Source organism: Solanum lycopersicum, chromosome 2 (assembly GCF_036512215.1).
Source record: "Solanum lycopersicum chromosome 2, SLM_r2.1".
In the NCBI taxonomy this organism is placed as follows: Eukaryota; Viridiplantae; Streptophyta; class Magnoliopsida; order Solanales; family Solanaceae; genus Solanum; species Solanum lycopersicum.
Window position 1 is genome coordinate 57094110 of NC_090801.1, and position 14226 is coordinate 57108335.

The following is a 14226-nucleotide window of genomic DNA, read 5'->3' on the forward strand; positions in this document are numbered from 1 at the left end:
TACGTGATGTCCTACGTATATTCTGTCATGTAGGACTCAAGTGTTTATTTATTTAAAAGTTGGATAGTTAAAGTGTCTGTTTGTGCATTATGAAAGTTGGAGGTAAAGGTTAAAATTTGAATGTAAGTTTAGGGTCCAATATATGTATTATGTCTATAAGTATATGGTCCCATTAATATTATAAATTAATAATTGTTTAAGAGTACAAATATATCTTAGAAAATTTAGTGAAATATGATTTTATTATATTCTATTTTTATTAAAATTTTAAATTTAGTTGAAGTGCATCTCTAACTTTTCTTATTTCATTCAAAAGTTTTGATGTTGTCTTTTCTAACTGCCTCAAAAAATTGTGATGAGTTCTAGATTTAAGTGTTTCCTTACGCGTACTAGTTCCTAATGTATTGTGTCATCTTTAACTTTATCATTAACATTATTTTTTAAATGATATTCACAATTTTGTTAATTCTAAGTTTTGGACCTCTAAACGTGTATTATTTTCACACATTCGATATGTTATTAACGTCCATTTATTACAGTAACCGAGATCATTAATCACAAGTGGGTTCTTTCATATTCTTTGAGATTCCATCCTTGAACAATTTTTTCAGTATCAAATACTCTTTAAATTATTAAATATTAATTAACGATTAAATAATATATTCATAAAATAATAATACTTCATGATCCCGCCTATATTAATTTAAGAAAATTTTATTGTACATCACAAATTCACAAGAACATGATTTATGGTTATTCAACACATTTTAACTTTAACATCAGATTATATTAGCTAATATTTATTATTTTTCAATTCGAAAAATATATTTAGGATTTTTCTGCCATCATCTAAATGAAAATTAATGATGAACTATGAGTTCATAAATATGAAAATTAATAATAAATTACAATGAAGATATTAAGAAAAGAACGTGTTTAGAAAGGAAAAGTTAACATATTGATCATTTTTGACCCAAAATAATAATAGAGACATTTTTTAATTAAACTATTAACTGATAGATGTTATTATTTAATTTCACATTGTTTAGAAGTCTTTTTATCCTTTCAAATAAAGTGCAATTTATTGGGAAAATAAGGTAAAATAGTAAAAAGAAATACTTTTTATTCAAATTTGCACTAACCTATGTTTTAACATTAACGTTGTTCCCCAATAATCAATTATAATCATTTGTGGTGTTAGTTAGGGTGCATTTTCAAGCATAAATGTAAATAACAATTTCAATTAAGATGTCTAAATAAAAATACGTTTATATACCTCACGTAAGAGGCTTTTTATTTATCTATATCCAATAGTTGGTAAGTGTTTGATGAATAAATGTTATACTATGAAAAAAGTCCGTTAAAAGTTATCATAAATTCTTTTATGCCAATATAATAGAACAACCAAAAAAACAATTTATATTCTCAATATACAAGTCACATTTTATGAAATGAAGAGTACAATATTTTTATTCTTTGTAGTAATCAAACAGGGGAACACCAGATTACAACAGCAAGAGTAACTAACTTATACTATATCAAATGTTACCTAGGATTTATCATCCTTTGCCTCTACCTTCATGGAATCAAGGTATGACTTTCCTTCAAGTTTTCGTGCAAAAAAGTCCTGTAAATATTTGTGCATGGGAACTCTTCGGAAAATAGGAGGATTACATGGTCCAACGAGGCTGTGTGCAGGTCCTAGCTCAGACTCAAGGTTGAACGCACAGAATGTTGCAACAGAGAGACGTTCTTCATTTGAGTTTACGATTGCTCTATGCTCAATGCTCCTATAGACACCATTGCTCACTATCTGTCAAGTCAAATAACACATTTACGTCCACATTATGTGAAATGATATTTTTAACAATAGAGAATCTTATTAGAATGTGAGCTCTTTCTTTACAAACAACAACAATAACTTGTATGACACTGTGAATAAAACCAAACTAAACCAATAACTTGCACACAAAAACTCCAATTATCATTACGTCGCTACCCTTTTGAAAAATAAATTACTCAGTAAGAAGTTGTTATTTACCTCCATCATATCCCCAATATTCACAATCAACGCATTTGGGAGGGGCCTTATAGGCACCCAAACATCGTCTTTCCGGATTTGGAGACCTTCAGTTTCATTGAGCTGGAAGAGGATGGTGATGGCATCGGCATCAGAATGAGGGCTTATGCCAATTGCCTTGTCTGGCTCAGGGCAAGGCGGATAATAATTCATCCTCAGCGTCTGCATACCATCATTGAATAGATCTCTCATTTCCTCTTCGTCCATCCTTAAAGCCTTTGCCAATTGACATATAATGCTCGTTGCTAGGCTCTTAATTTCTTTGCAGTATGCTTCCATGATATCCCTGCATTTCAAACACATAAACATATTAAAATCTTAGAGTGCGAAGATCAAGGCACAAGTTAGAAATACAAGTTTTTAACAAAAAGTATAGTTAACAATCTGGTTACCTAATTTATAAAAAACCAAAAGTAATTGTGTTCTCCTTTATCAATGATTGTTTAAGTAATGAACACTCAAATAGAGTAATAATCTAGTAAGGAGACAGGCACCTGAGCTTCGAGGGCAACTTCTGAAACAAATCCACTTTGCGGATATGAGGAGGAAGAGTCAGTATGCCAAACCTGTCACTCCAATCAAGTTTCTGATCTTCAGACACAACGAATGCATGCCCGAAACCTTCCAAGCTGTCTTCCTGTTTCCATAGCTTCTTCTTTTCTTCCATTGGAAGTTTGAACAATTCAATAACCTCTCTCTTGAAGTCCTCCAAGAGCAAAGGTGTCACCCCATGGTTTATAACCTAACATTCAACAATATGCTAGCAAATTCATTAACCTTTTAAAAATTACAAATCTAGGCACTCTACAAGAAAACAAGAAGTCACTTTTCTAAAGTGATCTTTGTTAAAATTAGGTTTGGGCCTAACTCACGCCCCAAAAGCTAACTCATAGGGAGGAGGATTGGTCACGCCTTATAACGAGCCCAACCGATGTGGGAATTTTTCCCTTAACAAAGGATTATGCATTTTAGAATCTATTATTCTGATATTACAGTTTATTTAAAATCTGAACACTTTTAATGGGGGAAGGAAAGCTGAAAATAAGTTTTTACATGTCTTATATGTTTAATTTGAACTAAATAGATGAAAATAACGTTAAGAATAGAATATGTTTGGCCAAGATTTATAAAAGTTGCTTATTTCTACTACAGTTGTATCCTTTTCCTACTTGAAATATCATCGTAGTAAAAATGAACATTTGATACATGAATTGTATTTCGATAAACATTTGTTAATAGTTAAAAGTAGGAAATTCACATTAGTGAGAGAAAAACATAAACTTTAGGAGTGTTTTTGAAGCTTCGCAAATAAAATTTATTCGCACAATAAAACAAAATCATGAAGAACATGAAACCTGTAGGAAACCCCATTGTTGGCAAGCAGAGTGAAGCTTTTGCAGCTCAGAATCCATGGAATCACCTGAAATCAACTTTTGAACATCGATAACTGGAACCTCCGCTCCGGCGGAAATGACCGGAGTTTCTTGCTCTGGCCGGAGATACCTGTCTGGGATAATGGTTAGGTGCTGTTTGGCAAGCTCTTGAACACTTGGAACTAACAGAGATTTTCCAAAGTTCAATTTTTCCGGGGTTGAATCCATTGGCTCTTGTTACAAACTTGAAAATTTCTATCAAATTCGGGTTTGGGTTTTTAATCAATTTCTCCAAAATTAGGGTAGGTGCGGCAAAGCTGAAACTATACATATATAAAATAAAAAATAAAAAGAAGTCCACATTTAATTATGTGACATTGTCCAACTTATTTATCATTTTACAATATCAAATGTTCTTAAAATAAGGTTACCTGTCGTATTTATGTAATTTATATTCTAAACAACTTGCAAAAACAAAATATGAAATGACAACTAATATGAAACTTAAGGAGTTGAACTATAATAGTTTACTAGTATCAAATTTATTTATTTTTTTACATATTCATATTAAACTTTAATTAATATAAATTCAATTTAAAAAGAAATATTTTTTAGCAAATATATTTCCTTACTCAAATTTCGAAATAAAATTTCTAATTAAGAGCAAGATAAACTCCATCCTCGAATGGTTATACTAACCAATGTTTGGTTAATGTTTGATTTATAACATGAGAAGGTGACCTCTGAAGAACAAATAGAAACATGTCAATCATGTTAGGGGGCAGCCATAAATAAGGGACTATTGAATAGTACACCATACAGAAAAAACACAGTACAATAAATATGATTTTTTACTTTTATCTTATTTTATATTTATGTTTTTAAATAGACACATACATTTTATATATAGTAAAAGTATGTATTCAATTTTTGTTTTAGTTTTGTATTATTTGATTTTGTAAAGTGTAACCCAATTAGATCCAAAATAAATTTAGTTTGATTTAGTTTCCCTCTATTCGGTTCGGCTTTTTCAGCTTGATTATTCGTTTATGTCAATATTAATATAACCAAAGTAATAATATTTAATCTCTTAAATGTACTTTCTTATATAACTTATCAGTAAAACTTAAAACACAATACTTATAAATATACTTATTATAGATATAATTCAAACATAAATTATAAACGTAATCATCACGAAAGACAATTAATAATTAAAAAAGGGATAAAAGTGGTTAACTATTTTTAAATTTGAAAAATCAAACCAAAAAACAAATAAAGTACTTTATTAATCTAAAACCAATCTGAAAACCAAAAAGTCAATCCAAATAAAAATTTGATTCGATTTGATTTGGTTTGGTTGTTCGGTTTAATCCAAACAGTGCACATACTTACTACATGGTATCCTACATGACAATTTGCATCTTACGTGGTGTCCTACTTGTATTATGCCACATAGGACTCATGTATCTACTTCAGGGACGGCTCAACGTAATTGAGGGGCTAAAAGCGAAATTTCAATTCGTGACCTAAAATATAAATACACTTCATATATATATATATATATATATATATATATATATATATATATATATTTATTCAAAAACTATTTTTGTACACTATTTAGATAAAAATAATCACTCTTAGTACTTTATATTATTTTCTCAGTTACTAGTTTTAGATAAGATTTATCAACTCAAAATTGAAAAACATCCTTAAAGTGAGACAATTATTATATGTATTGTTGAAGCAATTATAAATCCTTATTTCTAACAAAGTACAAAAGACATATAAATAATTTATTTTTAAAAATAATTATGTACTTTTTATCATAAATAATTAATTTTTCTATGAAAATTTTAACATACAATTTTATGTTTTGACAAAAATTTGAGGGCCTAAGACAAAGGCCTTATTTTCCAAACCATAGAACCGTTCTTGATCTATAAGTTTAAGTGTCTATTAGTATATACCCAAAATTGAAAGACGTTAATATGAAACGAAATTAAATTAAAAGACATATTTATGCATTATGTCTAAAATAATTTATGACTTTTAGTGATTTTCTTACTTATTCATTATTATAATTTAATTATTTTATTTTTATGTTATAAATAGTTAACTGATATTGAAATTAGTTATTTTTTCTGTGTCACATTACTTGATCATTTTTTTATTTTACAGTGCGCTTAAGAAATCATAAATAAGATGAATAAGTACGTGAAGCTATTGGATACCGGAGTGAGAATGGTAGCCAGATTCAATTCTCACTGTCCTCAAACTTCCCGTCTGTACTATCATCCTCCTCGCAGGCACGATGAAGGTCACCACCACAACCTTCAATTCTTCGGCGGTGATGGCGGGAAGAACCACCAGATTTGCATCTCCGGCGGTGAAAATGTGTTCGGTGTTCGATTTGGAGGTTTTGTTGCTAAATTTGGGACTGATAGCACTGATTTCATTTTTTATACTGTAGTTTAACCATATCACTTATTTTTGAATTTATTATACTCTTCGAATTATTTTAATGTGTTTTCCCTGGAAAAAGTGGAGGCGTTTTGCTTTGTTAATTTTTCATTATTTCTTTCGAGTATTTTTTCTGGCGTTCGAAGGTCTAAACCTGACATTTTATCCTGCAATTACTAGACCTTATTAGATCGTGGCATTTTCAAACACTAATTATAGAAATATTACAACGTGGCATAATGATATATTTTGTGTAATTTAACAAGTAAGAATATAAATAATTAGTAAATAAAATTAGCCAAATAAAAAGAAGAAAAATAGGATTTTCATGTTAGGTAGGTATCCACAATTTTTGGTCATGGGATAGGAAGGAAGAATCACTTTTTCTTCCGATCGCTATACAAACATTTGGGCGCAAAACTTTCTTCGTGAAAAAAGCTCATCCATGTTAATATAGGATTGTTTTTCCATTCTGTTTTTATCGAGAAAAAAAATTAACTTTACTATTTTTTAAAAATAATTTTATCTCTAGTACGATCCGACTTCACTGCAACTTTTAGGGGATAGTCGTGTATTTTCCTCTAAAATAAATTCATGGAAATTCCTCTCAACCCAAAAATATAGTGTCTAAAGCAATCCACATATTAATATTTGCTTCACGTCAATACAGCTAACAAATAGAAAACAGGGGAACTCCAAATTACAACAACAAGACAGACATATATCAGATTCTACCTATGATTCATCATCCCTCGCGTCGACCTTCATGGAATCAAGATACGATTTTCCATCAAGTTTTCGTGCAAAAAAGTCCTGTAAATATTTTTGCACAGGAACTCTTCGGAAAATGGGAGGATTATGTGGTCCAATAAGGCTGTGTGCAGGTCCTAACTCGGACTCAAGGTTGATGTTGTAGAATGTTGCAACAGAGAGACGTTCTTCATATGAGTTTACAATTGCTCTATGCTCAATGCTCCTATAGACACCATTGCTCACTATCTGCCAAAGTCAAATAAACACATTTTTCGTCAATTAAGTACTTTCATGAAAATTCAGAAGTGTTAAACACGTGAACCATGATGCATGATACTGTGAATCAAAACCAAACTAAAACGATAACTTGCAACACAAAAACTACAATTATCATATGTGGCTAACGCCTACCCTTTGAGAAATAAATTACTCAGTAAAAGGTTTGTTATTTACCTCCATCATATCGCCAATATTGACAATCAAAGCATTTGGGAGGGGCGTTATAGGCACCCAAATATCGTCTTTTCGGACTTGGAGACCTTCAGTTTCATTGAGCTGGAAGAGGATGGTGAGGGCATCTGCATCAGAATGAGGGCTTAAGCCAATTGCCCTGTCTGGCTCAGGACAAGGGGGATAATAATTCATCCTTATTGACTGCATACCATCACTGAATAGATCTCGCATTTCTTTTTCATCCATCCTTAAAGCCTTGGCCAATTGACATACGATGATCATTGTTAGGTTCTTGATTTCTTTGGAATATGCTTCCATGATGTCTCTGCATTTCAAACACACAAACATATTAAGAGATGAGGAGAGCGAAGATCAAGGCACACATTAGACAAAATGGTCTGTGGGACGAATTTAAATTTCAAGAATTGGTTGATACCGTTGGATAGAGTAGTTTACTGCTTAAATAGTTCATAAACTAGTAGAGATAACTGAACAAAGTCGATTTCTTGACTTTTCTTATACAAAAGAAAGACAAGTAAGGGCGTCGAGTAAGCATGTGCTGAGAGAGAGTAAGGAGATGGCCACCTGAGCTTCGAGGGCAACTTCTGAAACAAGTCCACTTTGCGGATATGAGGAGGAAGATTTATTATGCCAAACATGTCACTCCAATCAAGCTTCTGCTCCTCCGATACAACAAACATATGCCCGAAACCTTCAAAGCTGTCTTTCTGTTGCCACAGTTTCTTCTTTTCTTCCATTGGAAGTTTGAACAATTGAATAACCTCTCTCTTGAAGTCCTCCAGTAACGAAGGTGTCACTCCATGGTTTACAACCTAACATTCAACAATATGTGAGTTAATTTCTCAACCAATAAGTCATTTTCAATTCAAATAAAATGCATTCGTAACAAACACAACGAAATAATTGAACAAAATTCCGAAGAAATTGAAACCTGTAGGAAACCCCATTCTTGGCAAGCAGAGTGAAGCTTTTGTAGCTCAGAATCTATGGTATTCCCTGAAATCAACTTTTGAAGATCGATAACTGGAACTGATGCTCCGGAAGATACGACCAGAGATTCTTGTTGTGGGCGGACATACCTGTCCGGAATATTGGTTAGGTGCTGTTTGGCAAGCTCTTGAACACTTGGTACTAACAGAGAATTTCCAAAGTTCAATTTTTCCGGCGTTGACTCCATTTGCTCTTCTTGCAAACTTGAAAAAATAACTCCTAATTTGGGTTTGAGTTTAATCAATCTCTTCCAAAAGCATATAGTATATACTAGTGGAAATTTTTAATTTTTATATATGTGACAGATAGATACATTTTGTCATTGTATAATCGTCAGGTACCAGATTTACATAGCCGCCGGAGCTATTCAGCAACTCTATTTGACTGCTGACTCTGTCGCCATCTTCACAATTAGGACATTCCGAATTCAGATGAAGATGCTGCAACGCTGATATCAAAAATCAACGTCTTAATTCTGTTTCAATGTAAGTATTACGTGGTTTTCGTTTTTGATATATTTATCCTTGTCATCCAACTTTTTATACATATTATATGTCAGGTTCCCTTTTATCATCCCATGTGATGTCTATTTAATATAGTTTTATTTCAATTAAAAATTTGCTCTCTAATTAAATATTCTACGCGATTCAATTGTTAAAACTTAGATGAACTCAAGTCCTAAACCTTCTGGTTTTCCTCTCAGAAACTTCCGAGTTCACATCATTACCATCCTAAATTTACATGGATGAGTAAAAATAGTTAGCTAATATGAAATTAGCTATTAGCAAAAGTAGTTAGTTTCAAAATATTAATTATAGGTTAGCTATCTAACTCCATAATAAATAAAAACCTGTCACATACAATGAAATTGATGAAGAGTACTATATTCCTCTTATTTACAGTAATCAAACAGGGGAACTCCAAATTTCAATGACAAGAGTAAATTATATATCAAATGCCTACCTAGGATTCTCCATCTAACTTCATGACATGAAGGTATGAAATTTGAAGATAGAGAATGTTGCAACAGATGGCGTAGGTGCTCAAAGAGAAGAGGATTGTCCAAGCCTTATAAAGAGTCCACTCATCTCATTAATCATCGATGTGGGACTTTTGTCATTCTTTAACACCCCACGACCCCAACATCGGGTGAGACGGGCCGTGCTTTGATACCATGTGAAATTAGGTCTTAGACCTAACTTACATCCCAAAGGCTAGCTCAAAGGAAGAGGATTGCCCAAGCCTTATAAAGAGTTCAGCCATTTCATTAATCACCAATGTGGGACTTTTGTCATTCTTTAACAATCGTGAATAAAACCAAACCAAAAATTGTAACTTACCTCCGTCATATCGCCAATATTCACAATCAAAGCATTTGGAAGGGGCTGTATAGGCACCCAAATGCCGTCTTTTCGGACATGGAGACCTATAAAGTTGAATTATAATTCATAAATAATAGTAATAAATATCCATTATAAAAATCAAGCAAAAGTTAATTACCATTTTATTCTTGAAGTATAAGCAAATCTTCATTTAAATAACTTTTGTTTACATAAAAAAAAGTATAACAAAATTCATTAGTCCCTCTCAAATTCAATAAATCCAAATTTTTTATTAATGCTTTTTGAAAATGTTTACTGCCATAATTTTATTTATATCTTTCACCTTCTCCTTCTCTACATGTTTAGAAGAACAAAAGCGTTTGGTAGGAGTAGGGAAGACATTGTATAACAACAATTAATTTTAGTTAGGTCACATGTCTATAAGTTTTCTAAATTATTTCACTTGTCAATTTTTTTTTTCTTTCATCTTCCATTATAACTTCTTTTTATATTCTTATTTTATATTAATATTAATTTTTTTTTTATTTTTACTGATTGTACATAAATCATAGTTTTATCTTCTCTGTGTATTCTAGTCAATCTTTTGATATTCTTAAAATATTTATAATACGATATCATTGCTCTTCAATTTTATGTTATGATGACTTGAAATACAGGTTTAAGATACTAGCTTTTTAAAATTACTCCTACAAGTGTACTACTAAAAAAGGGTTAGTTTTATGTTTAAACTTTAAAATCATTATATGTGTTATATTTGTATTTAATTCAGGATAAGATTTTTTAGAGCTATTTGTAGTAATATTAACTCTTAAAATTTTGGTGTCGCTCATATTTTATCATGTCATGTTCTAGTTGTACAAATAAGCACATATTTATTATCTGATTACAGATTGCACCTATATAACTAAATTTAAATATTTTTTAAAAATTTGGTCCTAATATTTTGTATTGAACAGTAAAGTTATTCAAGTAGCCTGATTATTTTTCAAATTCAACTTGTACTTTCTTTCTTTCTTCAACGACAAGAGTAACTTATATATCAAATGCTACCTAGGATTCTCCATTCCTTGCCTCTACCTTCATGAAATCAAGGTATGATTTTCCGTCAAGTTTTCATGCAAAAAAGTACTGTAAATATTTTTTTGCACGACAACTCTTCGGAAAATTGGAGGATTATTTGTTCCAATGAGGCTATGTGCAGGTCCTAATTCGGAATCGAGGTTGAAGGTAGAGAATGTTGCAACAGATAGCCTCTCTTTGTTTGAGTTTACAATTGCTCTATGCTCAATGCTTTTATAGATACCATTGCTCAATATCTGCCAAAGTCAAATACAACACGTTAACGAACACACAACATGATGAGACTGTGAAATAAAACCAAACAAACAATTGTTATTTACCTCCATCATATCCCCAATATTGACAATCAAAGCATTTGGGAGTGGCTTTATAGGCACCCAAATGCCGTCTTTTCGGACTTGGAGACCTTCAGTTTCATTTAGCTGGAGAAGGATGGTGAGGGCATCCGCATCAGAATGAGGACTTAAGCCAATTGCCCTGTCTGGTTCAGGGCAAGGAGGATAATAATTCATCCTCATTGACTGTACACCATCACTGGATAGATCTCGCATTTCTTTTTCATCCATCCTTAAGCCTTTGCCAATTGACACGCGATAATCATTGCAAGGTTCTTGATTTCTTTAGAATATGCTTCCATGATGTCCCTGCATTATAAACATACAAACATAATGGAGAGGATGAAGATCAAGGTACAAGTTAGAAATACAAGTTTCAACAAAAAGTATGGTAATAATTGATCTCAAAGAATATTATGTTAGACTGGATTAAAGTCTCACAATGGTTGGAGATTGAACTGACGGTCTGCTTATATGGATTTGGACAATCCTCTCCTCATAAGCGAGCTTAGGATTTGAGTTAAGCTGGTTGTCATATCTTCACACTTATTCCATCTTCAATTCTTTCTTCTTCAAAGCTCTTAATTTCCATGGCCGACACATTAGCTATTAGGATGGTGTTAAATTTACTTTTTAATGTGTAAGTTAAAGGTACCTGAGCTTTGAAGGCAACTCGTGAAACAAGTCCACTTTGCGGAGATGAGGAGGAAGAGTTACTATGACAAACATGTCACTCCAATCAAGCTTCTGCTCCTCCGATGCAACGAATACACTCCCAAAACCTTCAAAGCTGTCTTCTTGTTGCCATAGTTTCCTCTTTTCTTCCGTTGGAAGTTTGAACAATTGAATAACCTCTCTCTTGAAGTCCTCCAGTAACGAAGGTGTCACTCCATGGTTTATGACCTAACATTCAACAATATGCTAACAAATTTTACAACCTTTTCACAATTACAAAGCTAGGCGCTCTACCATTAAACAAAGAGTAATTTTTCCCAAACCAATAGTCATACGACCAACAATGAGAAGGATTATGCATTTTAGACTATATTATTCTGATATTGCGCTTCATCTGAGATGTTTAATTTGAACTAATTAGATGAAAATTATGTTCACGTAGAAAAAGAGAACAATTGATAATTCAGATTTGTTTGATAGTTCAAGCAGGAAGATCGCGCAGAGTCACTTTTATTTAAGAAAATCCTTTTCTCAATGCAAATAAATTTCATTCATAACAAACATACCAGAATAATTAAATTAAACAAAATTATGAAGAAAATGAAACCTGTAGGAAACCCCAGTGTTGGCAAGCAGAGTGAAGCTTTTGCAGCTCAGAATCCATGGAATCACCTGAAATCAACTTTTGAATATCGATAACTGGAACCGACGCTCCGGTGGATATGACCGGAGTTTCTTGCTCTGAGCAGATATACCTGTCCGGAATATTGGTTAGGTGCTGTTTGGCAAGCTCTTGAACACTTGGAACTAACAGAGATTTTCCAAAGTTCATATTTGCCGGCGTTGAATCCATTGCACTTGAAAATTAATTTGGGTTTTATGAATTTCTTGCAAATTTCAAATTTTTGTATATATGAAGATATATACATTTTGTCATCGTATCATCATGAGGTACCAGATTTGCGTCACCGCTTATTTTTCACGTCAATAAGGACCAAATAATATGATCGCGAAATGAGTATATCCAATTCCTTTATTCAAAACTAGAAAAATCAATTATTTCGTCATATGACCATGTCACTCATTCAATAAGTATTCTAAAAATAAAGAAAGGAAACTATAATCCAAATCTTTTCTGTTTCAATAGACGTATGACATTGTTTACCTTTGTAGAACACTGCAAAATGTTTTGGCTTTATACTGAAATGATTTTTGTTCCACGTCACAGAAAATGTCTTAATATGATATGTTAACATGGATATCTATTACTTTGTAATTTTTTTTGTATACCTCTACGTAAAACTTTAAATAGATGCATACGATAAGAGTTTATATCGTACTACATGAAAATTTGGGAATTAGTTAAACGAAATAAGAAATTACTGTCATTTTAAAAAATCAAATCTTCATATATTATTATAAGCATGAAGCTCAAAACTTAAAAGTTGAATTACCATTTTGCCCCTCTAATAAATTAAAACTTATATAATTTATATATAACATTTTGCCCTTTTACTAATTAAAATTTAATTTATTATTTAATTAAAAATATAAATATTTTAATTACACAATGATATATATATATATATATATATATATATATATATATATATTTAATTTTCATAAGTATTTAAAGTTAGGAAGAAAGTTTAAATTTATTCAGTCAATGACTTTGATTAGAAAAACAATGATAAGATTCTTAAAGTCTTTCTATTACTCCTATTTATTCATGCATCATTTAATTACTAAAGTTGAAAGGTTTTTTCAGTTTTAAATTTTGAAGGTACTACTTAACTTACATTAATTACAATGAATATTGTAAATGAAAAGATCACTCTTTTGAACTTTCATATGTTACTTCACTCTTTTTAATTAACTTGAATTATTTTCATCTTCCACATATTATTGAAATGTATAGATATTTAAGACATAGAGAAAGAAAATAACAACAGAAATCAAGAACACTCAAAAGCACAAGAATTCATATTCTAACCCTTTTTTCGAAAATTTTCTTGGTCTTCTCTATTGCATGAAACTATATGATGGCACAGTACGGTTCTAATACATTTGAAAATGCTGTGCTAACATTTAGATGAACTTACAATAAATCTATTAAAAGAGTACGTCACGATTTAGATTACAATTTTTTCCTTGTTCTTCCCGTTTTAGTTTTGTTAATTATGATTCTTCCTTCTATATTAAATGATTTTTTGTTATATTTAGATAATATGTTGATATATTAATAGAAAAAAAAAGTAAGGTGGACTACAATTTTGAGATATGTTGTTCATAAAAAAAATTATATTTCTTTGATTAATAGTCACTGTATAAAATTAATTTCATTGTATATGTTCTTTTTGGCTATATATGATACAATCCTAATGTATAAATTTTCTTTCTGATATGGTGTCTTCTCTTCAATCTTTTGGTGTTATATTACACTGTTTGATAAGTTTTCATTGTATTTGTCTATTTTTTTCCCAATGAAGGTTGTTTTTGGTTGAAGGGTAAAAAAATATTTAAATAATAAAGTATAAAATTAGATTATCATTTTATTCTATGTTAAATTAAAATATTATAAAATATTTATTTATAAATAGTAATCATTCTACATGCCACACTAAATATTAAAAATATTGGTTATTATGAGATCATTG

At 31.0% G+C, this 14226-nt stretch overlaps 2 protein-coding genes and 1 pseudogene across 3 annotated transcripts; all 3 read right to left on the reverse strand.

Moving 5' to 3' along the window:
• Positions 1-1367: 1367 nt before the first annotated feature.
• LOC113002612 (protein SRG1-like) lies at positions 1368-3940 on the reverse strand. Of its 2 annotated transcripts, none has more exons than XM_069293134.1 (4): positions 3436-3940; positions 2575-2822; positions 2042-2366; positions 1368-1813 (listed from the first exon to the last, which is right to left on the reverse strand). In XM_069293134.1, exons 1-4 carry the CDS (start codon positions 3679-3681, stop codon positions 1550-1552), a joined length of 1083 nt encoding a protein of 360 aa, XP_069149235.1. In that variant the 5' UTR covers positions 3682-3940; the 3' UTR covers positions 1368-1549. The 2 variants fall into 2 exon arrangements, with proteins under 2 accessions (XP_069149235.1, NP_001352381.1); NM_001365452.1 differs by having other exon boundaries at positions 1399-1813; positions 2647-2822; positions 3436-3761.
• A 2557-nt stretch (positions 3941-6497) lies between these two features.
• On the reverse strand, positions 6498-8362 carry LOC101258026 (protein SRG1-like). The gene is made up of 4 exons (NM_001365451.1): positions 8078-8362; positions 7711-7958; positions 7126-7450; positions 6498-6918 (listed from the first exon to the last, which is right to left on the reverse strand). Exons 1-4 carry the CDS (start codon positions 8321-8323, stop codon positions 6655-6657), a joined length of 1083 nt encoding a protein of 360 aa, NP_001352380.1. The 5' UTR covers positions 8324-8362; the 3' UTR covers positions 6498-6654.
• A 1947-nt stretch (positions 8363-10309) lies between these two features.
• LOC101256555 (protein SRG1-like) lies at positions 10310-12544 on the reverse strand (annotated as a pseudogene).
• Between the last annotated feature and the right edge of the window lie 1682 nt (positions 12545-14226).